At 34.1% G+C, this 23,114-nt stretch overlaps 2 protein-coding genes across 7 annotated transcripts in view; one reads left to right on the top strand and one right to left on the bottom strand.

Annotated features, from left to right (window-relative positions):
* Positions 1-3,706, top strand: part of LOC115215812 (ras-related protein Rab-23) — a 68,431-nt gene extending 64,725 nt beyond the window's left edge. For all 4 annotated transcript variants that reach the window (XM_036505818.1, XM_036505820.1, XM_036505819.1 and 1 more), the window contains exons 7-8: positions 1,376-1,462; positions 3,452-3,706. In XM_036505818.1, the coding sequence (XP_036361711.1) occupies positions 1,376-1,462; positions 3,452-3,591 (227 nt within the window). In that variant the 3' untranslated portion in view covers positions 3,592-3,706. The remainder of the gene's footprint in view (positions 1-1,375; positions 1,463-3,451) is intronic.
* Positions 3,707-12,794: 9,088 nt separating this feature from the next.
* Positions 12,795-23,114, bottom strand: part of LOC115215855 (VWFA and cache domain-containing protein 1-like) — a 92,152-nt gene continuing 81,832 nt past the window's right edge. Inside the window, exons 26-29 of one of the 3 annotated variants that reach the window (XM_029785193.2) lie at positions 22,484-22,600; positions 20,208-20,365; positions 16,693-16,935; positions 12,795-14,109 (exon numbers count right to left, since the gene is read on the bottom strand). In XM_029785193.2, the coding sequence (XP_029641053.1) occupies positions 13,688-14,109; positions 16,693-16,935; positions 20,208-20,365; positions 22,484-22,600 (940 nt within the window). In that variant the 3' untranslated portion in view covers positions 12,795-13,687. The remainder of the gene's footprint in view (positions 14,110-16,692; positions 16,936-20,207; positions 20,366-22,483; positions 22,601-23,114) is intronic. The other 2 variants (XM_029785195.2, XM_029785196.2) reach the window with 2 other exon arrangements.

Here is a 23,114-nt window from a genome sequence, read left to right as displayed (position 1 = left end):
TATTCTGTAGGTCAAAGGATGTGAATATAAATGGAATGGTAGAAGATTGCCCAGAGTGTGTGAGTAGAGAGTTCACAAGGTGCAAAAAAGGGGAGAAAGGAAAGGGGGATATACTGTGAGAGATGAAACAGATATATGAGGTAGTGGGGGACAACAAGACAGCAATGATACAGTTGGCTGTGAAGAGGACAGGAGTGGGGATGGAGAGGTTAGCATAGTGCATGAAGAAGAGGAGAAAAATAGATGCAGTTTGGTTCTTTGAGATAAGCTGTGTAAGTTAATGTGACACAGCACTCCCAGAACTCAGTTTCACTGAGGGGGTGGGGGCAGGTCTTCTCTATCACCTAACATCTTAGTCCATTGTCATCTCTTCTGTGAGTCCCAACATTTGACATCTGCTGTCACTCCCAAGTCTTCCTGGTTTCCTTCTTCCACAAGTGCCATCCACTTTAAGTGTTTGGAAATTCTTTATACAGATGTCTTCATTCATATGCATTACATATCCAAACCAACAGTCTTCTCTCTTGAAGCTACATCTGATTCTTCTTATGCCCAACTTTTCTCTCAAAAACATTTGCACTATGTTGTACATGCATACTGATGATGCACATCCATTGGAGCATACTATTTCATTTTTCTTGAGGAATACACACACACACACACACACATATAGCTTCTTTCAGTTTCCATGTACCAGATTCATTCACAAAGCTTTGATAGGCCAGGACAGTTGCTCAAGCTGCTGCCTGTGGGACTGAACCTGAAACCCTTGCTTGGGAAATGAACTACTTAACACAGTTATATCTGCACCTGTGCACACACACACATACATACATGTATGTCTATATGTAACAGCAGCAAAAACCTATAACATAAAATAATTCATACTGTACAAAAAGTTCTGAAAGTTCTTCACCAGCTAAATAAGATAAAATGGTATTAAATGTAGAATGACAAAAGTGAAAGCAATGTTCTAAATACATGGATCACCATATTAATATCTACCTATAGTTATTTTTTTTTTTTTTTCAAAACTAAGTTGTGCCAATCAGGAACTGGAAGTTATTAAGTCTAGAAACTGATATGCATCCTCTGTCCCATCCCAATTTTAGGCCTTGTGTGCTTTGTAACTTTAAAAAAAAGCTTTCAATTAAGACATTATTGTAAGAAATGTAACACCAGTTAATCCAAAAACCTATGCAGTGGCTCTAATAATAATAACCACCCATATTCTTCCATTTGTGTACTCTTTCAGTTCTATTCTCTTCAATATCCAATGAAGAAATTGGTCCTTCCAAAAATTGACCATATTTCTTCTCACAACAAATCTAATAAGCATTTATTTGATACATTGAGTTTATTTTTTTTCCTTTAGTTTTTAGGTATTTAGCTGAGAAATATATCACTGAAATGAATTTCCATCTAACTGGAGATGTTCCCTTCCAGAAAATAATTGGTTCCAGTAAGGTTTCATTTCTTTTTTTTCTTTTTTCTTTTTTTTTGGTAAGAATTCTTACATTGTCTCATTTTATCTCTTGCTAATCTTACCAATGTTGGAAAGCTTGCAAGGATCCTGGGCTTTATCCTGCCTTCCCTGAATATCTAAAAGTACAAAAAGATTATTTAGCCTTAGGTCAACCCAAATAAGCAAATTTATGATTAAAGACATTACAGCTGTGACTGTCTCATCTTACTGGAAGATGAGGCTATACTCCATGGCCCTCACAAACCCTCCAAGACCAGTGAAATCAACACGGTTAATATTTCTTAAACAGCTGCAGGAAAATTATGGCAGATAGGGAGTCTAGTGCAATGAGGTTCTGGGAAAAAAGGATTAGGTGTAGTGCTTATTGTATGGTCCTCAGACCATGCAATAAGCACCAGATGGATGACGAGAGGAGGACAGGAGATCCTGAGTAGGAGTGTTCTGAGACCATCTATTTCTAAGGAGCAGAGGTCACACTTGCAGAAAAGTCAGAGAAAAGATAGCATTACTGTGGAAGCTATTCATGCTAATTGGTTGAGGGACCTCTTTTTGTTGTAGTTTACTTAGCTTTATTAAGAGTTATTTGTTAGGAAGTGAAGTAATTTCTTTCATGAAGATGATGGCTAGTCTTTGTGACACAGTAAAAGTTGTTTTTATTTTAAGCTATGTTTTGGACATAAGGTGGCCAGTACAGATCCTTTATGATGATATAGTATTTGTAGCAGTTTTGAGGTCCTGTTTGTTGGTTGTTCATATATGGAGGTGAGCAATACATGACATAGCACTAGTTATACTGTATCACTGTATTATCTAATGTTTTTTCCTTTAACCCTTTAGCATTTAAACTGACCACTTCCTGTTTTATGTTCAAACTGGCTGGGTCTGGCCTGACACACCTACTCTATAATGTCATTCTAAAAATAAACAGCCACATCATTGAAATCTGGAAACAAAATAATGCATGATTAATTCAAAAACAATGGAATAAATAAGTATTACATTTGATAATGTAATCTGAATGTTAAAGGGATGTGATTTGGGAAATTTGGTTATTTTTTGCTGGTCAAGTAACTGCACAGTATCTCTCATGCACCAGATAAAAGAAATATTATAGAATGATATGCTTATCCAAATTTTTCTGGTATTAAAGGTTGAAATATCTCTCTTGCTGGGTTGTTTACCAAGCCTTTACATGTAATAGTACTGAGAATATTTAGCCCATCAGGTCTGCTTCATTTTAAAATGATATAGAACTTATTGCAGGAGTTATGGTGTCTACATTGGTCGCAAGGTTCCTCACTAACTAATCTGTAACAGATTTTATCAAGGGATGATTTAGTTGCACATACCAGTTGTAGCTTACATAAGTTAACTACATTCTCATTATATCTATCTAAATGCTCAAGGTTTTTTGGAGACTGTATGTCAGAAAACACCATGTTTAAATTCAAATCTAAAACCTTTATACATCCAAGAATGCTTCAAGACTTACATTACTGCATCTCTCATAACTGTGGAGTAATTTACTTCACTTGAGTAATTAGAACATCCACTTGTTCTCTAAGCTTTTAACATCCAAACCAGCCAACTCTAGCCACTTGTCCACACTTTACAAATAAATAACACACACAGCAGTAATTACATTGGCTCCACTAGTCTAGGAAGATCTCTTAAGGCTATGAGCTTAATACTTTACTCTCAGATAACAATTTCTAATGTAGGCATAAGGCTAGCAACTTAGGGGCAAGGAAGTTCATTAAATTAATTCAGTCTTTAAATGTTACTTTATCAACCCTGGATGGAAAGACAAAGTTGACCCAAGTGGGATTTGATCTCAGAATGTAACTAAAGGCTGAAAGGCATTTTGTTCAATGCTTTACCATCTCTTCTAATCCAATACACCAAATAAACATTATTCTTTAACAATAGACAATACTTTATTTTGTTGGCCTTTTTTTTTTTTAGCTTTACCAAAATGCTGGTATTCAACTAAAAGAAATGCATTCAACAGAAAAGATATTTCCTTACGTTCCATGGAAAAAAGACTTCGAACTAGTAAAAAGGAGAAGAAACATTCTGTTGACCTAAAGTGTTCCATTCTTTGAATCAGGATTTCTCATTGCAGTCAATTAACTGAATGCCATTCTCTGACTATCATTGAATACATGAAATGATTCCCTCATTTTGAAGATCTTAATAAACTATTTTTTATCCCATTAACCCTTTTGTTACCAAATCTATTTTGAAATACACTGCCTTTGTTTCAATTCTGAAAATAATGAAGTATGTAGTAATAAAACTTTATTATGAAACTGATGTTTGGAATGTAGGTTAACATGGAATTTTGATGGAAGTTATAATTTAGATCACTTTAAGATAGGAAGTTTGCATCATAAATCCAGGGTGGTCTTGAGTGTTTATTAAGTTGCCAGGGTGGTCTTGGGTGTTTATTAAGTTGACTGGAACTGAGAATTATTTAAGTCAGTATGACAACATACTAGGATCTACAACTTAAATCAGACAAGTCTCATTTGATAAAATGATTTTTACATCAGACTTCTGATTGGTTAATTTAACTATGTTTTGACTCTCCTATAACAGTGATGACATTACTGACTATTTGTCATTGAATTTGTATAGATAAATCTCTTCATTATTGTTTGATTATTTTTAGTTGAGGAAGGATTAAGTTGCTTTCAAACTTGACAAAAAGTTATAGATATATTAAGAGATACAATCAAATGCCTGGGGCAAATATTATCAATTCCAGCAGGATTTGATCATAGTTACATTTATTTGTATTCTGAATACTGTAAGACATTCTGTCACTTGACAATCAGCAGTTAATTTAAATCACTGGGTTAAGTAAGAAAGAAAAAATTTAGTTACAGACTGCATGTGAGAAAAAGAAAACACTGGAAAACAATATTTTTTCAATAATCAATTTTATTATAAATTTTAGCTGCAAAATAAAAAAAAAAGCATCATCATGAGTAGCAGCAGTAGGATTAATATGGTGGAAACAGAAAGTATAAAATATTACAACAGATGCTCAACCAGTGTTGGTTGAACAGTTGAATGACCTTGAGGTAAAGAAATGGTAAGATGACAAAACAATGAAAATGGAGAAGAGTGGGAAGGAGTTGGAAAGAAAGAAAAAAAATCAATGGTTTATAAATATTGTTATATATTTAACTAGGCACAGAGCCAAATTTTGTAATGACAGAAGTATATAGCCGATTTGATCAGTCCCCAGTAGATTACCTGTACTTATTTAATCAAATCACAAACAGATGGTGTGGCAAAGTTGACCCCAGTAGAATTTGAACTGAGAAAGTAAAACAGAAGTTAATACAATAATAATTCTGTAACTTACCAGCTTCATTTTCATACTTATTTTATTAGTCCCATCCCAAATGAGATAAATGGCAAGGTTGACCCAGGCAGGATTTGAATATAGAAGACATGAGGAACAAGACAACAAATTGTAAGACATTTAAGTACAATGCTCTATATGTGTGTGTGCCAAACTTACAAAATAACAGTGATTCTTTTATTGGCCCATAAGGCAAAGTTGACCTAGGCAAGAGAACAGAAGAGTAAACTAAAGATATTTAGGTTTATTGCTCTGCTACTTTTGCCAAGCAACTGCTCTTGGTTTTATCATTTTCAGTTTCATATGTTACATCACCCTATTAATAATAGGCAGAAGGCCGTAAACTTGAGAAGGGAGAAATTAGTTGATTACATCGACCCCCCCCCACCCCACCCCATCCCACCTAGTCAACTTCAGATGGATTTGAACTCAGAACACAAAGAGCTGGAACAAATACTGAAAGGCATTTTTAGCCAATGCTCTAATAATTCTGCTAACCTGCTGCACTAATGATTTTCTAAAGTAGATTTGCACATTTTTAGAAAAAAGGCATAATTGATTTGATTGAAAACACTTATTTTCTTGGCTCTGAGATGATGAAGGGTCAGTCTCAAAACAATTTAAACTCTGGAGTAAAAAGCTATAACTAAATACTTACAAGCATCTTGCCCAATGATCTATTTCTGTCACCTTCATAATTACAACAGCACAGGGCCTCAAATTTTGGGAAAGAGCAAAGTCAATTTAATCAACCCCAATACTGCACTTATTTCGTCAATGCTGAAGGAATGAAAAGCAGAGTGAACTCCGTGAAAATTTTAGTGATAAAAAAAAAAAAGGACAGAACTAAATACCCTGAGACACGAAATTCAGTGTTTTATAAATTGTCATCTATTGGTGTTCACCTTCACAATTTCTAACATAGACACACAGTCACAAATTTGGAAGTCAGTAGCAATTGATTTCAGAACTTTATTTTATTAACCCTATAAAGATGGAACATTAGGTTGAACAACAGAATTTGAACTTAGAATGTAATGGGCTGTAAATACTGCAAGATATTTTGTCTAACATTCTAATAATTCAGCCAGTGAACAATGCAGCAAACTACTATTGGAACCTCACTCTATAATCTAGCAAACTCTACATTGTATTTATAATACTACAGCAACTGCAGAAAAGCTTTGTTAACAAGCCTCTTTTTTTTTTTTAACTTGGTGATAGTAAAACTCTGCTGTGTCTCAATTTCTTTTAACTTTTCTGTGTGAAGAACGACACAGTCCAAAACAATGGATTTTTTATTCCTCACAGCAAGTTTACTGTATTCTTTTTATCAATTTTACTACATAAAACATACGTATATCTGCACACACACACACGTGTATATACTGAAAACAAAACTGGAGAGTTGGTTCATAAATAATGTGATGTTAACAGCTGAATTATGCAATCCAGGTCAGGTAAGTTTTCTAGGTCTTCACTAAAGCATTTAATATAATGGACATAAACTGATTCACCAGCTTTGTATTTTCCTGAATGTAATTTGTGATCTTTCTGACTATGGATAACTTGTAATGAAACTTGGACAATAATGCACAAATCCTCTGTGCAGTTCCCTATTTTGCTATACATAAGAATGTACATGGTGTTCTAAATACTGGTTATATATCATGCAATTATATATAAATAGTATGATATGGGACAGAACCCTTAATTTGGTTGAGAAGTATACATACACACACAGTGTATGCCTTAATTAAGGCAAGTATTGAGAAAGGCAGCAGAAAATCTTCACTCAAAAAGTAAGTCACATACCAAGTTCCCACAAAAGTTCCTTTACATTTTGTGGGGAGTCATATGGAATGTGTAAGGGCTCAAATAGACAACTTCTAATTTTAAGATTTTTTCTTAAACGAAAACAGTTCATTTTATATGAATTATATATATGTACATCTATGTGTGTGTGTGTGTGTATGCATATATATATATATATATATATATATATACACACACACACACATATTTACTGTAAGCGACATAGTTAACAACGACAACAATCAATAAAAGAGCAATACAAAATAAGGGAACATGCAAGCATTCAAAATATTCTGGTAAATAATACACATATCTACAGACACAAAATGTCTGAGTGTGTATGTATGTATATATATATATATATGATTGTATACATATATATTTACAAATTATACATGTTATATATGTATGTAGCAATTCATTTTGAATAAATACTACAGACACATGCATGTATATGTATACATGCATGAGTGTATAGAAAATAGCCTTTCACTGATGTGAATTCTAACATGCTACAATTATTTCACTTCTTTAATACCCGTACAATTTTCCTGAAGCGAACAAATAAATAATAAAAAGCCATGAAAATGAAGAAAATGAATCAGTTTTTTCATAACACTAACAACTATTACAATCTTAACAACAAAACCAAAGACATTTATTTTAAAGAAAGTGAAAAAAAAAAAAATTAAGAAAACAGAACTAGTAAAAGAAAATCTTTGATCTAATGAATTTATGTGGATCTAGGACAATACCAGAACACAAATGAAATATTTGATACAGACGACTGACATCATTTAAATATATATAAAAAATGTAAGTATAAAGTGTGAGTATTTTGGTGATCTAAGATGGCATGCCAACATTTTGGTGGATGTACAGCCAACATATCACAGGGACATTCATTATAACCTCATATTCATGTTACACACCACAATTATTACCTGAAGGTACTTCACCATAATTTGAACCAACTTATCAAGCAATATACCTAATAATACTTAACTGATACAGAACATCCCAACACACCTCAGGGTACAAACATAAGATGCCTAGCTTCCAGTGTATCACATACTCTGATATTTTGAAACTGTACTTTAAGGACCCTACTATTACCTCGTTAATATAGTTTTAGGGTAAAACATAGAACGTAATAATGCATACTGCACACCCCATGCTTCATTTTTGTACATGAAACACAAGCATATAGACAAACATCAGAGTACATCAACAGTCATTAAGGGTACAAAACATGATGTATCAACAAATTTAGGGGTATATCATTACACATGGTACTCAACAAACTTCAGCATACATCAATGAACATGGTGCACTATGTTCGTTGATGTTTATTGTTTAATATACTTCAGTATACCACACAAACTAAAATAGCTTACATTACATCAATACTCCACCTCATACAACATAGAATATGGTACACTAATCATAGACTCTTAGAACAGTTACAGTTGGTAAGGTGCACAGGCCACCACCACCACTCATAGACTACTATTAAGTTCAGTAATTCCTTGAAATATTTATGTAATCATACATTAAAGAGAAACATTTTTGTAATTGGAAACTTGCATTGAATGTCTGTTGTTATTAAAATTAGTCTTTAAAAATTTTTAATCACTCACTCTCTCTTACACACACACACTATATTGTTAATAAAAACAAATTTTAAAAAATAAAACTACAACCTGACAAAAATATCAATTATTCAATCAGTTTTTAAATTTCATGTTAAAACAGTTCTGTTACTATTACCATTATTATTATTAACTGAAATCAACCAATCATGCACTAGGGTCAATGTAATCAACTAATCCCGTCCCTCAAAACTGTTGGCCCTGTGCCTAAATCAAAGCCATTAATTATTGTGTGTATGTGCATACATGCACTTATGATTTTTCAGAATTAAATATTGGGATGGGTATGGAAAGGGTGAGGAGATGAGAATGAGGAATATTCAACAATCATAAGTGAAAAAAAAAACATGAAAATTGGTAAATATTTGAGTAGTAATTAATAATCCTGTGTGTGTACATGTATAATCCCTCTCCCCCACTTCTTTTTGTTGTTTTCAAACATTTATGACCAATAAATTTAACCATGCAGTATTTGATATTTCACTCCAGCACAGACACACATGTGCATTTATAGTAACGCACACTCAAAAATACATTTACAAACACTTTCATTCACTGCCTTCACATATAGCTGTACAAATACATTACACAGAGAGAGAGAGGATGGGGGTATATAAATATTTACAATCCATACACAAACATGGAATTAAATGAGATGAATTTTTTTATTAAATTTACTCGTAAAAACATTTTTTGAAGTTCATTTAAATTTAAATCTTGCCCTGGTATAAAGCTGACCAAATAAATGACATTAACATATCTGAAGTATAACAAACTTCAAATTTAATTTCCTTGTTAGACCAATGGTCATAACTTGTTGCAGTTATGGGTGCAATCCATTAAAGATACACCATGTTGTGGTCTATAGAAGGATGTATATTGCAGTGGTATCAACACAACAACCACAGTATCCTGTCTATTGTTTTGCTCCAGTGAAAAATGGTAACTTGGTATCTGTTTTTCCACCAAGTCATTCATTTTTATTTTTATTTTTTTATTTTCATATTAGTCAATTGAATCAGCCACAACAAGCGAAAGACACAACACCACACAACATGAAACCACACAAAGGCTTTCCCTTCCCCGCTTCTATTTTCTACTGAATTCTACCCGTAGGCAAGAGATGCACTTTGCCACCAAATCCCTGGATCAGCATAGCCCTTGCTTTCATAACTTGAAGGTTGGAAGGCTGAAGTCAAAACCCTGATGGTTATTGAATAAAATCAAAACTGCTGTGCTGCACTAACTGTTTGTGTGTCTTTACAGTAACAACTACACAAGTTAATGAACCCCTGCCCTACCCCCACACACCCTCTAACCCCAATGGCAAGGTGGAAGCAATGATAAAAAAAAACAACAACAACAAATTTCTCTGAGTGCTTATCATGTGAGTAAATAGAATGGTTTATATTTTAACTTACTGGGTAAATAGGATGAACTCCTGCAGAATCTCAACTACATGCATGTATACTAAGGGCAAGTTACACAAGAATATATATACTTGTGTGTGTGTGTGTGTGTGATTGTACAAACAGAAGGTAACAGTAGAGCTTTTTCATATCTACAGAAGGAAGCCTGAACTTTGAATAAATAAATGAATGAATGAATATATATATATATATATATATATATATATATATATAATATATATATATATAGGGGTATCTAAGAAATACCACCACGCTTGAAATAGCAGCCAAAACTTGACTCTAAAACCACATTAAAAGTTCATACAGCACCAGGAGAGAAGACAAAAAGACAAAACTAGTAAAAAAATTAGTGGATAATTCCAGATCTTGGATTTCTGGCTCTGCATAAGAAATGCTTTGCCTCATCAGTGGAATATACGCAGCACATAAATACAAATATATATACTTGTATTTATGTGCTGTGTATATTTTGTCTTTTTGTCTTCTCTCCTGGTGCTGTATGAACTTTTAATGTGGTTTTAGAGTCAAGTTTTGGCTGCTATTTCAAGTGTGGTGATATCTCTTAGATATCCTAAATTATAATTTTAATAATAATTATTACCTTTAAAGGCTTTTATTCCCATGCTGGCCACTTGATAAGTTCGATATTTAAATAACGATCTTATCCATATTTATATAAAGATATATATATATATATATATATATATATATATATATATATATATATATATATATATATATCAGTGATCCAATAGGCTATTGAAAACTTCATGTAACATACATATATCCAGGGCAAGACATATTAGCCAAGCCCAACCAACAAAACAGTTACAAATTTCAACAATACTCCTATTAGATAGAGCAAGGAGGAGCCCCTGTCTATTAACTATATCATCTAGATGAGCCTTTGAGAGTGTTGGGCATGGATACAGCACAGCATTGATAATAGAATTTGCATCTCCAAATCCATATTTCAGTTGATAGTCTCTGCCTGCCACTCTATGAAGTTGGCTTGCTGTGATTCTCCATAATTTCCAACACCTTCAATCACCTTGCTTTAAGATATTATGGTGTCAGGTAGAATTCAATAGAACAAATATCGTCAGAGAGAACAAAACACCTGTTCTGTTTTATTATAGTTAGTTTAATGAGAGAATTGAGATCAGTATTTAAAGAAGTGTTAACTGGATATTTTTTGTAATTATCAATTGGTAAAAAGAAGAGGTAGGGGGTCACTTGTTTGCCCATTTATTAAGGTTTTTATAACTTTTTTTTTTGATTTGTTGAAATAGTTAACATTATCTAATTATTTTTTTAAAAATCCTATTTATCTATATAACAAGACTTGACTGAAATTAAAAGAAGAACTGGAGGGAATTAACAAATTAACAGACATTATTGCCAGGAATGTGACACAAGTGATTCCAAAGACTCAGTCCTCAGTGACACAACAGTGCTAACAGTAATACATTTTTGTATTATTAATATTATTATTATTATATATGTGTGTCATTTTATTTTCTTGTCAGACTTACATGGAATATATGGTGGAAACTGACAAGAATACAATCACCACTAAATGGAAATGGCTTAGCAAGAAAAGATGTTTCAGATATTGATTTCTAGTTAATAATAATATATTAATTGCTGAACCTACATTAATAAGGGAAAAATTTAGATAAAAGGTTTTAGACCATTCAGTAACATCTATCATCTCAAGAAGAACTTATACAATTATATTAACAGATATATGTTATTTGTATATTATATATACATATATATGTAATATATGTATGTTATATATGTATGATAAATATAATTTATATAAATATTTATGCATCATAATATATAACTTTAAATATACTATAACTTAGTGTACTAGACACAAATGAACTTTTGAAACAATACAAAAGTTTTGCACTTATGTGCTTTCACACACACACATATATATATATATATATATATATATATATATATATCATTGATATGAGAATGCAAGCAGAGATGAATATATATTCACTAGATGGCAATGAAATCATGATGAAATAATAATTAAGAAAATTAGAAATAAAAAAAAAGAAATGACATAAAATAAACTTCGGCTGTTGAAAATATTCGTGAAGTATCTACAGATTTCTGCTGTAAATTAAAAAATATGTATTTGTTTCTGGCAATCACTGTGATACATCTGGAAGAAGAGTGGTGGGAGAGGATTAAAGGATAGATTTGAAAGGAGAAAAGGTCTCAACTGAATAAATGAAAGTTCAATATAAATAAATGGTTATCTGGGAACTGTTTGATCAAACTTAGTTCTGGCTAAAGGTTATGGTTGTTATTTAATGAACACTGGACATGTTATGTATATACAGTGAGATGGGAAAAGACTTTTTTTTTGGTTGTGAGAGAATGTATGAGAAGGAAAAGAGAGAGAGAGAGAATGACATTAATACACAGAAGGAGAGAGAAAGTAACAATACATAAACAGGGAAATTCTGGTAGGGTGATAAAAAAAAAATCTTTTGCCCTCATATATTCGGAGAAATAAAACTGTAGTTCAATTACTCCTATCCAAATGCAGATGTATGAGAAAATACATCTTTCTGTCTACCATAATACAATTATATCTCTCTTTCAACTTAAGAAAATTCTACAGAGATGCAGTTTGGAGAATATCCATCATCATCATTATTATTATTATTATTATTATACAATGAGATTAAACTTGACAAAAGGAATTATTTCATCTTTTGCTTTTTAAATATTTCATACTGGACAGAAAAATAATTATTTCAAACTAAAATGCCAAAAGACACAAACACACACACTTGCTGATTTTAATAATGTCATGAAATGAAGTAATCATTGTTAATGTTTAGATAAATACTGGTGTTTAAGTAAAATGAGTGGTTTAATATTTTTGATACCTAATTAGCTACAAATGGTTATTATCAGATTTAAATGTAGTTGTTTAGCCCCAGGTCAGCATTGATTGAGCAGACCAATGATCAAAAATGTTTTAGCCATGACCATCCATATTTTTTTTTTGTGGACAATGTTTGTCTTGGACTACATTATCTAATGTGCCCTTATTGTTTTTAGTTCCAGATCAATCCTCATCCAGCAGATCAAAGATGTTCCAGCCCCATGTATTATATTCAGATAAAGACTAAATTCTTTAATGTGTTCTTTTTTTATATATATGATAGGGTGTTATTTGAAAGGATCTGGCTGCTACATCTAGCAGGTCAAGAAACTGTAGAGGTGCTTCAAATGTGTGTGTGTGAGTGTGTGGTCAAGGTGTATACTTGCAAGGGTTAAAGGAACAAACAAATAATGTGTAAGGTTAATGCTCATTGCTTTTCTCACTTTTTGTTTTTGTTTCATTTCATATTTTTGTCTCTTTTTCTGGATTTTTTTTTTAAATAAAAGTTTAACAAGGTTCTCAAATATAAATGATAGGGTTTCCACTGCTCCCATTTCAAAATAAAAAAAAAAGTTATCATACATAACAGGGAGAATTAAATCACAGACTACTTTGTAACATGCTCATAGCTTTAACCTCTAAGCTGGAAACAGCATCAAATTCAAAATGACCCAATACCTATTTATAATCATCCTTTCCATTCTCAAAAAAAATTTTTAAATGCTGATGAGTTAATATTGAAGAGGCAACTTCAATTATTTTGGTATTTACGTAAATACATTTTTACTTGTTCTTCTCTTTTGTTCACACGTTTGCACATACATACCTACATCACCTCCTCCCTCTCTCATTCCTTCTCTGATCCCTACCCCACTAACACACACATACACAAAATAGCACGTGTCTGTATTATAATATGCATTTATAAGAGGACACATTTGCTGATATTTGTCTCTTATTTCAGAAGACATTATAAGCAAATTTTGATAAGAGAATGTTTGTTTATCAATGAGCATCAACTACATGGACTTGCACATTTGCTATGACACTATGAGACCCCTCAGGGATCGTACTGGCAACAACAGTCTGTTGGGAGGGCAATAATGTCTGTTCAGGAATAGGGGTGTAGGAAGAGAGACGAGCCTGGGGAGGTGTTGGACTGCGGCTGCGACGGCTGCAAATGATTGGAGGCGGAGGAATAACGGGTGCTTTGGTACTAGGATATGTTGGAGGCTTGAAGCGGTCCTTCCCAATTAGTAGTGGTTCTAGGCATGGTAGGCTGGCATGCTCACTGTCTTCATGAGGTGTCATTGTACTATAACCATGGTCGCTGTCTCCTCCGGCTGGTCGACGATAAGTTGTGTTCACGCGGTATGGAGAAATACTTGCAGCATTTTCAAATGGTGCCAAAACAAAATTGGTGTGTCCTGCAAAATAGATTTCTCAAATTGTTAAATGGTAACATAAATGTGTAATCATAAAATATGAACTGAAATAAACATAGGCGTATTAATTTTAACAAATAGAAGTATGTATTACAGATATGAGGGTTAGATCACTCATTAAACAAAATAAGCACATGCTTAAGGCACCAAGAAAGGGGAGTGCCACAGTTTTTCCAGTGCCAGATTTACCACTGCGTAAAAGGTAAATTATATAATTAATTTTTTTTTAATTATTAAACATATTAAAACAAAAAGTTATATATCTAATATAGTAATGGGTCCTGACTTGGAAGGAACTGAATTTTTACTTCATTATTTCATATTCAGCCTTCTGTTTTAATGTTATATCAATTGGACAATGAAAGGGTTGTGGGGAATCATGTTTGCACAGTGATTAGGGATCAATTAGTCTTAATCGATCCTGGAACAGGTAAAGCTTCAAGTTCAATAACATTAATAACAGAGTAGGTTAATAAAAGTGATAAAACAAGAGATAAGATACATTGCAGTCTTTTGCAAAGTACTGTTACAGTCCAAGTTTGAAATTTGTTGTTTGACTTTGCATTTCATTCATTTAGAGTTGAAAAATAAGTACCAGCTGAAGTATTGGAGTAGAATGTCAATTTAATCAACTATGCCTTCTTCAGAGATGTTGACCATGTGCTGATGTTAGGAAATCATTACTATTAATAGCATAATTATTTTAGACTATTTTGAGTTTCATTCAGTGGAGGGTAACCAAGCTGGAGCACCTTCAAGAGTTTTTAGCTGATTATATTGTATATATGCATAACCATGGTTATGATATCAAATATATATAATGAATATCATCATCATCATAAAGAAAACTCTGGGAGAATAAAATGGAAAATTGATCATCACAGAATTTGAAATTAGAACACAGAAGTACTCAACTAAATGCATTTTCAAGACATTTTGTTCAGCACCCCACAAATTCTGCCATCCATTTACACTTTGTGGAGTAGAAACAGTGTAGTTAATTTCCTTTCCTTTGTCACAATTAGTTGTATTACTTTAACACTAATTTCGTTAATATTTAGAAAGTTCATCATTTAAGTTGGTGGATTGAAGAAATTATTAAAGTGCCAGATGGGTTAACATTGCAGTCTTTTTTGCTAAGTTATTCATTAGTGCCAGTGGCACGAAAATAAAACCCAGTACACACTAAAGTGGCTGACATTTAGGAAGGGCATCCAACCAGAAACACCATACCAAAGCTAAAACTGGAAATTTGCACAAATCCAGCTTTAACTTTGTAAGTTACACACTTTGTTCCATATTGAAATTTAAAACAATTTCAATAAGTTGATGTCACCACACAACTCATGGTTTACTAACTTAAGTTGTTAAAAATGAGAATAAAAATCTTAAAAGGTAAGGAATGGAATAAGTAAAACACAGACAATGACTGTTTCATAACAAAGCGATACCTGTTACATAAGTTGTAACAGACAAAAGCAGCTTAAATAAAATTCAAGTCCTATTACCGCTACATTGTTTACACTGTTGCATGAAAATGAACATACACACATATATATCATAGGCAGAGGAATGGCTCTATGGCTAACAAGTTCACTTCACAACTACATGCTTTTAAGTTCAGTTCTATTGCATGGTATTTCAGGCAAGCTTTTTCTACTACAGCTCCAGTTCAAGCAAAGGCTTGTAAATGAATTTGTCAGCTGGAAACTGAAAAAAGCTCATTATGTGCATGTGTGTGTGTACATGCACATGCATATTTGTTGTATATGAATATGAATTGTACCACTGTATAGTCTGTATTTGTAGCTTGGTCAACTGAGCTAGAGTGTTAAGTGTCCTGATGAGGTAATCAGCAGAGAAGTTGAGATATATCTGTTGATCTGACTGATTGTCAGCCAGGCACTATAACAACATTTACTGCAGCTATCGACATATATCAGATAGGGATTGGTTAGTCTTATTAACAGATGGCTCTAAGTAGCACCAGTGGAAACTTATTCTTCATGTAGTATATATGCAAGGCAAGTTAGCTTGACAGAGCCTAATCTTTTTGGGGGAAGAACAAGCTCTCTGCTGCAATTGCTAATCGCACAGTACTCTAAGTATTACAGCAGTGAGTAGTTCCTATCTTACAGCATGTATGACTCGTGGCCGATGCCAGCACCGCCTCGACTGGCTTCCGTGCCGGTGGCACATAAAATACACCAATCTGACCGTGGCCGTTGCCAGCCCCGCCTGGCACCTGTGCAGGTGGCACGTAAAAAGCACCCACTACACTCACGGAGTGGTTGGCGTTAGGAAGGGCATCCAGCTGTAGAAACATTGCCAAATTAGACTGGAGCCTGGTGCAGCCTTCTGGCTTCCCAGAACCCCGGTCGAACCGTCCAACCCATGCTAGCATGGAGAACGGACGTTAAACGACGACGACGACATTTGTGAATTAAGTGTTTTTATTGCAGACACAATGCAGTGCTGATAATAGTTTATGTCCATTAACAAGTTGTAGAGTACCATATCAATTCATCCATTCATATTCTTATATTTAAGAGACCCTTCACCTACCTGCACCAAGTTCTTCATGTTGTTCAGGTTCTTCTGTTTCATAGTAGTTTGACATACGAGCTTGATTGTCTGGTAAAGACGTGACATACTGGTGAGAAGACCGGTGGACATGATGACGATAACAATACACACTCAATGCAAGAACCAGAAATATTCCCATGATTCCACCAGCAACAGGACCAACTGGAGTAGTTTTTACATTTACAGGCTCAGCATCTTGGATCACTGCTGAAAACAGAAAACCTGTTAAGAATTTTTTTTTTAAAACCTCTGGCAATCTTTTAATGCATACTTAGTAGCTAACAACAACTGAAAGGATTACATTGCATAGAACTGTCTGAAAATTTTTAAATATTAGAATTTAAAAAAAAATTGTTATGGCTTAGTCAGGTGGAGAGAACATTCCAATGACCTTGACAAGCCCTCTGAGATTAATGACTTAGTCAAGTGAAAGGGCAGTCTCAATAATCATTATAAGCCGAGTCTGGTGACTAAGTCAGGAGATGGTGTAGTGTCCATGGCCTTTGAAAGTCCTCCAAGGTTAGTGAGACTGATTTGTATAACTACTAATACAGTTAAAATTAATATCAACATACAAATTATACAAATACAGCATGAGTGTAACCTACATACATCTGAAACAGATATATTACCCTACATTCAATTTTGTTTCCCATGCTTTTTTTTTTTAAAGAACTGAGTCAGTTTCAATACCCAGTTGAAGCTGAATTCACAAATGTTAGTAACAGAATACAAGGTGGTTCTTTTAAATTATATCAGTATTTAACTTCAGTTTTTGTATTAAACATTTGTTAAACAGATAAGTGACAGATTTGTAAAAGAGTGTCAAGGACTGGTAGTACACAAGATAATAATTTACAATGGACTGCATGATCATCAGTGCTACTTCACCTCACATCAGCAATAGAGAAAGATGAAGATTTTACATGGTTGTGTAACTTCCTAAAGGAAAATACAGGGTATACAGGATATTGTAGTCATTGATACAGTGCCCCTAATAATGCCTTTTACGATAGATCAAGGACAATGAGAATATCAAGAAAATACAAGATTCACAAGGCACAAAGAAACATTCTTTCAGACAGACTGGTAATGATATTAGACATTTTAAAGGTGATTAATTAGCAGAATTTGTAAAACGGTAGACATAATACCCTGTGGTATGTAGTTGTCTTGTTACATTCTGAGATCAAATCCTGCAGTCAACTTTGTTTTCATCTTACCAAGGATCACTAAAATAAGTATAAGTCAACAACTAGGATTTATTTAATCAAACATACTCCTCTCCCCTGTATTAGATATTATAAACATTAATGCTCTCTGTACAAAAGGCATATCTGTGGCATCACTGACTGACAGATAAACAGACAGTTACTTGTGGTGCCTCTATTTAACTGACAGAAGACATTTTTGTGATGACTAACTTTCTTTATTAATTGGGGAAGAAGGGTGGAGTAACCATGGGAGTTACTATATACAGACAATCAAGTGTTAACAACAGAGAGGTGAATAAACTGAAAGAAAAGAAAAAAATGGAAGGAAAGTGTGGAGGAAAAAGGTATAAAGGTGGATATTGGATACTGGAAACACAAAGACGATGGCAAGTAGTAAAGCAGGCGAAGATGGAAAGAACAAGAAAATGGCAGTGTGTGATATGTAGATAGGTGTTGCAATGAACTCCATTAAATGTGTGGTTGAGTTCACTGAAAATTTTAGGGATGAGAGAGAGTTATAAACTAATGTGGTAGTAACATTTAAATGTAAGGCATGTAGAGTGTGAACTGAAGATGAAGGGAATGTTGAGCTGGATCTTGGAGAAGGCATGAAGAAGGAAAGTGTGAAAATGTTTTGTTATTCAACAGACATGTTGAATGGAAAAGATAGATTAAACTTAGTGACAGTGGCTAGAATGAAGAGAACAGGAGAGTTGCTGATACTGAAGGGGAATATATATGCTGCATATGTAAGACGTCAATGATTTATGCAAGTGAAATATAGGTAATGAACATGAAGCAGCAGAGAAGGCTAAAAAGAAAATGGGAATGGCTCAATGGATGAACAGAGCACTGCCAAAAGGGAAGAAAAGAAGCAATAACCAGCAGAGTATGATGGTTATAAGGTCAACAATGGATGCTGTGGGGAGAAAGGGCATGAAATGACACATGTATTGAAGAAGAATGAAAGTGAGAAGAATGACGGAAATGAATGTGAGGAAGAGCAAAAAAGATGTGACTACAGATGATAAAGGAGAAGATGAAGGCAAAGGGGATTAGTATGGGGTGGGAGGTATATAGAGGATAAAGCAACAAGGAGAAGATAATTATGAGATCCACGATGCTAACCACTGCTTTTGCAGAGAAAGTGAACTTACAATGTTTCTTCTTGTAATGTCCCTGCAAAAGCAGAGCAGCAGTGAAACTTTACAGAACAGCTACCTTTATTGGTAATAAATGGTGTTATGAGACCACAAGGATAACTCTTTATGGTAATTTGATGAGCTGAATTTCGCAGCCAAATCTTTACATTATATCTTAACATCTTACAAATCCTAGACACATTCTCTAGAAAAAAATAAATAATATCATAGTTCCTAGCTGGAATATCTTAAATCATAGATCTACTTACTAGTTGACATGGAGCTTAACAACAATAAAGGTCAATCTCTCTCTCTCTCTGTCTCTCCAGTAAAAAGAACAGATTATACAAGGCCCAACTATGACAAGACATGAGAATACCAAGAATCTACTAAAATCTAAAAAAATTAGGGAGTAACAAATTCAATATAATCCAGTGGATGTTCTATATTAAGTTACTTGTAAGTTGGAGAAAGGGACTGATTTTGGAATATGTATGTGAAATAGATGGTGGTATGAAGGGTATAATTTGAGACAGATTTGACTGCTGTTTCTTGCAAATCAAGCAACTACATAGACTCTCCCCCACATAGTCTTATTCACAGAAAAGATTTATTGGTACAGACATGTCTAATGGGAATAGATGACACAAGTTGAAATAGTATTTTCAGTTAGTGATGGAAAGTACTTGTAAAATGGAACAATAAAGAATTTAGAAAGCAAGTTTGAGTTACATACACAATCAATTATTATCTGGTGATGTAAACAAGCAGTAGTGTGAAATACATGAAAGACATGTTGAGTGGGCAGAGATGCACCACATAGGGCAGCAATGAAAAGCCTCTTGCTTGCAATGTGGTTACATATTGACATAATTCTGATACATTAAAAAAATTATCACTTTCTATTTTGTGAGATCTAAGAGTTAAAGGAAGACCTTCCTGGAAAGAGAACAGATGTTGCTGCCAGAAATGTGAGGCAAGCAGATACAAAGAAAAAGTCTTCACTGGAATAACAATGATAGTATACAAAAACAATGATGATAATAATATTGGTGTTAATGGTTATAAGGGCATGGAAGGAAGAAGAAAAAGGTGGGGGGGGGTATATAAAAAGAAAGAAAATATAATTGAGACTTACGTTGCTGTTGTAATTGATCCCCATAGGGGGTTTCAGCACCAAGTATCCCACCGAAACAAATGGCTTGTGTTGCACAATGAGGCTTTGACAATGGAATGATCATACCATCTTTATCCTGCATCTCACACCATTCACAGCCAAGAACTCCAAGGCACGACCTGTGAAAGGTGGGGAGGGAGCAATCAGAATAAATTCAAAAATTTATAGAAAAATAAATTCTTTATTACTTGTTCTGGTGTCAGTTATTTTGCAGTGACCATACTTAGGCATCATTACATATGTATGTGTTTAGGTTACTCCATCATTAAATCCATACCATGATTTCATGGCGGCATCAAAATAGATGTCAAATTTATTTGGTATTGGATATATCAGTATGTGAAGTAAAGAGCATGTATATATTATAATTATTATCATCCTTTCATATCTGTTCTTCATGCTGGCATGCACTAGATATGTCGTCAGTCTGCATTATCTTGCACACACAACCAAAAACTGCCAAACTTTTGTGTTTTATATGTCTAAGACTGTAGTCAGAATGAACTGAAGAATTTGTTCTATGTGAGAAGGGTTCAAAATCCATTCTATTTTGTATTAGTTTTTATTCAGAGTTAGTGGCTGCCAAGACTGGTAGCCTGCATTAGGGTTTGTGGAATCCATATCTTGCTCATACATTCCACTTTTACATGATTTCTATGGCTAGATGCCCTTCTCATCACCAACTGTTTTACAGAATAGTTGCACTTTATTATGCCCTGGTATTGAAGAGTTTGTCCTGTGCAAGGAAGACAGAAAAGTTCCCTCTGCTTTGTCAGTTCTTATTCAGGGTTATAACCATAATTATAGAAGTTAAAATGATTAAAATCAGTTCTAGAACATGACTAGGACTGATTTTAGCAACCACAACCAAAAAATAAATAAATAAAATAAAAGGCAGAATCAACCATAGAAAGATTTGAACTCAAAACATAGAGGTAATTATTTTGGTGCATTACTTCTTCTGCTTGTCCACCAGCAGACACAAAGAGTATGATTTTTAATAATAATAATAATAATAATAATAATGAAATTATTGTATGCAATGCTCAGGTGCACCACAACTTGTCAAAAGAGCATATAATGTATATGCAGTAATGTACAAATGCCTGGAAAGCAAACAGTGTACGAGTCAGATACATGCTTGTGTGTGTATGGAGAGGGGAAAATCAGGTGTAGTGTAGGCAAATCTCAGGAAGCATGGAAGTTTTGAAGGATGCAGTGTTCCGACAACTAACAACTGATGCCGGCAGTCTGTTCCATGCTTCAGCAACTCTTAGGAGAAAAAATATTTCCAAAAGTCATGGGAGCTGTGCTGTTTTCTGACTTTGTAAACATGTCCACAGGTGTTAGACAGGTGGAGTTTGAAAAGGTGCTCAGAGTTATTGTTTGTAAGATGGTTAATAATTTTATGGGTGTCTGCCAAGTCAGCTGCCAGACGTTGGAGTTTCAATGTGTCCATGCCCAGGGAAGTAAGGCGTTCAGAATATGGCAAATGCCTGATGGCGAGTATTCTCTTGGTTGCACGTCACTGAACGGCTTCCAGACGATTAATATCCTGGGCAAGATAGAGTTCCAGACTGGTGATGCAAATTCCAGGTGAGTTCGTACCATAGCTATATAAAGCTGCAGATAGATAGGCGGAGAGCGGCTCACAAAGGACTTGGTGAGTGATGCCAAGACACCCTCAGACTTCTTGGCAATTTTAGCGATGTGTTTTGTCCAACGCAAATCGTTGTCAACAATAATGCCCAGGTCACATTTACAAGAAGACTTTTTGAGATTAGTGTTGTGGAGGGAGTAAGTAGACGCTGGTTTTTCCTCCCAAAATGCATGGTGGTACATTTGTCCACAGCCAGCTTGAGTTGCCAGTCCATGATCCACTGCTGCATTGTGTCCAGGTCTGTTTGCAATAGAGATCTATGGTGTACAGGATCTGACCTCTTTATTTCGAGGTACAGCTTGATGTCATCTGCATATTTCAGCACTGTGGCATTCTTTAAGTTGGCATCTATATCATTAACATATGCAACAAATAAAAGGTGGCCAAGAACAGATCTCTGTGGTACACTTTTTTTTTAACATAGGTACAACCACACATTCTGCAAGAGAGTACAAGCAATTGAATCTACCTCAATACTTGACTACCCCAATACTTATGAGAACTGCAAGATCTTTTATCTCCCACTCTACCAATTCTACCAACCCTCAGCTCTCACGAACATTGAAATAATACTTACATTTTTGTTGGTCTATCTTGGCATTTTGGAAGATAACACTGCACAAGGTTATCTGTCATTTCTAGTGTGACTTTAGCTAACTTTCCTTCCTCTGGGTAACGTACACAGCTTGGGTTACTGAAATACAAGAAAGAGTGAAACCAGTGAAGTACAGCTATGTTAGTTTTTGTTTATACACTTCATTTTCAGAGTGTACAGTAGTTTTAATGTACATACACTACATACAAACACATGTGAGGAGTCTCATGATTATAAATATATTTAAATAAGTTTTATATTTGGAGAGAGAGATTTTGAAGAGGCATAACACATTTTCCTTCTAGAATAATTAAACTGATAATTTATTGGATCGAACCAGGAGGAAAGGAAGAGAAAAACTCTTATGCTCCACTTTACAGCTGAGTGATTAACAGTACAAAGATTATTCGGTTGTAAAAGCCAACACAAAGAAATCAACCTTTCCCTGAGAAAATGGATGTAATGCAGTGGCAAAACAACAGGTTTTCATTTATTGATCACACTGGTTATTGAACTGTTTACCATTTTATATATATATATACATACATACACACACAGGCACGCATACAAAAATGATTGTCAAGTAAACTGGATTAGTAATTCAAAAGCCCAG

The sequence above is a fragment of the Octopus sinensis genome, linkage group LG9 (assembly GCF_006345805.1).
Source record: "Octopus sinensis linkage group LG9, ASM634580v1, whole genome shotgun sequence".
NCBI lineage: Eukaryota > Metazoa > Mollusca > Cephalopoda > Octopoda > Octopodidae > Octopus > Octopus sinensis.
The sequence above is the reverse complement of the archived record's forward strand: the minus strand, read 5'-3'. Positions and strand labels throughout refer to the sequence as shown.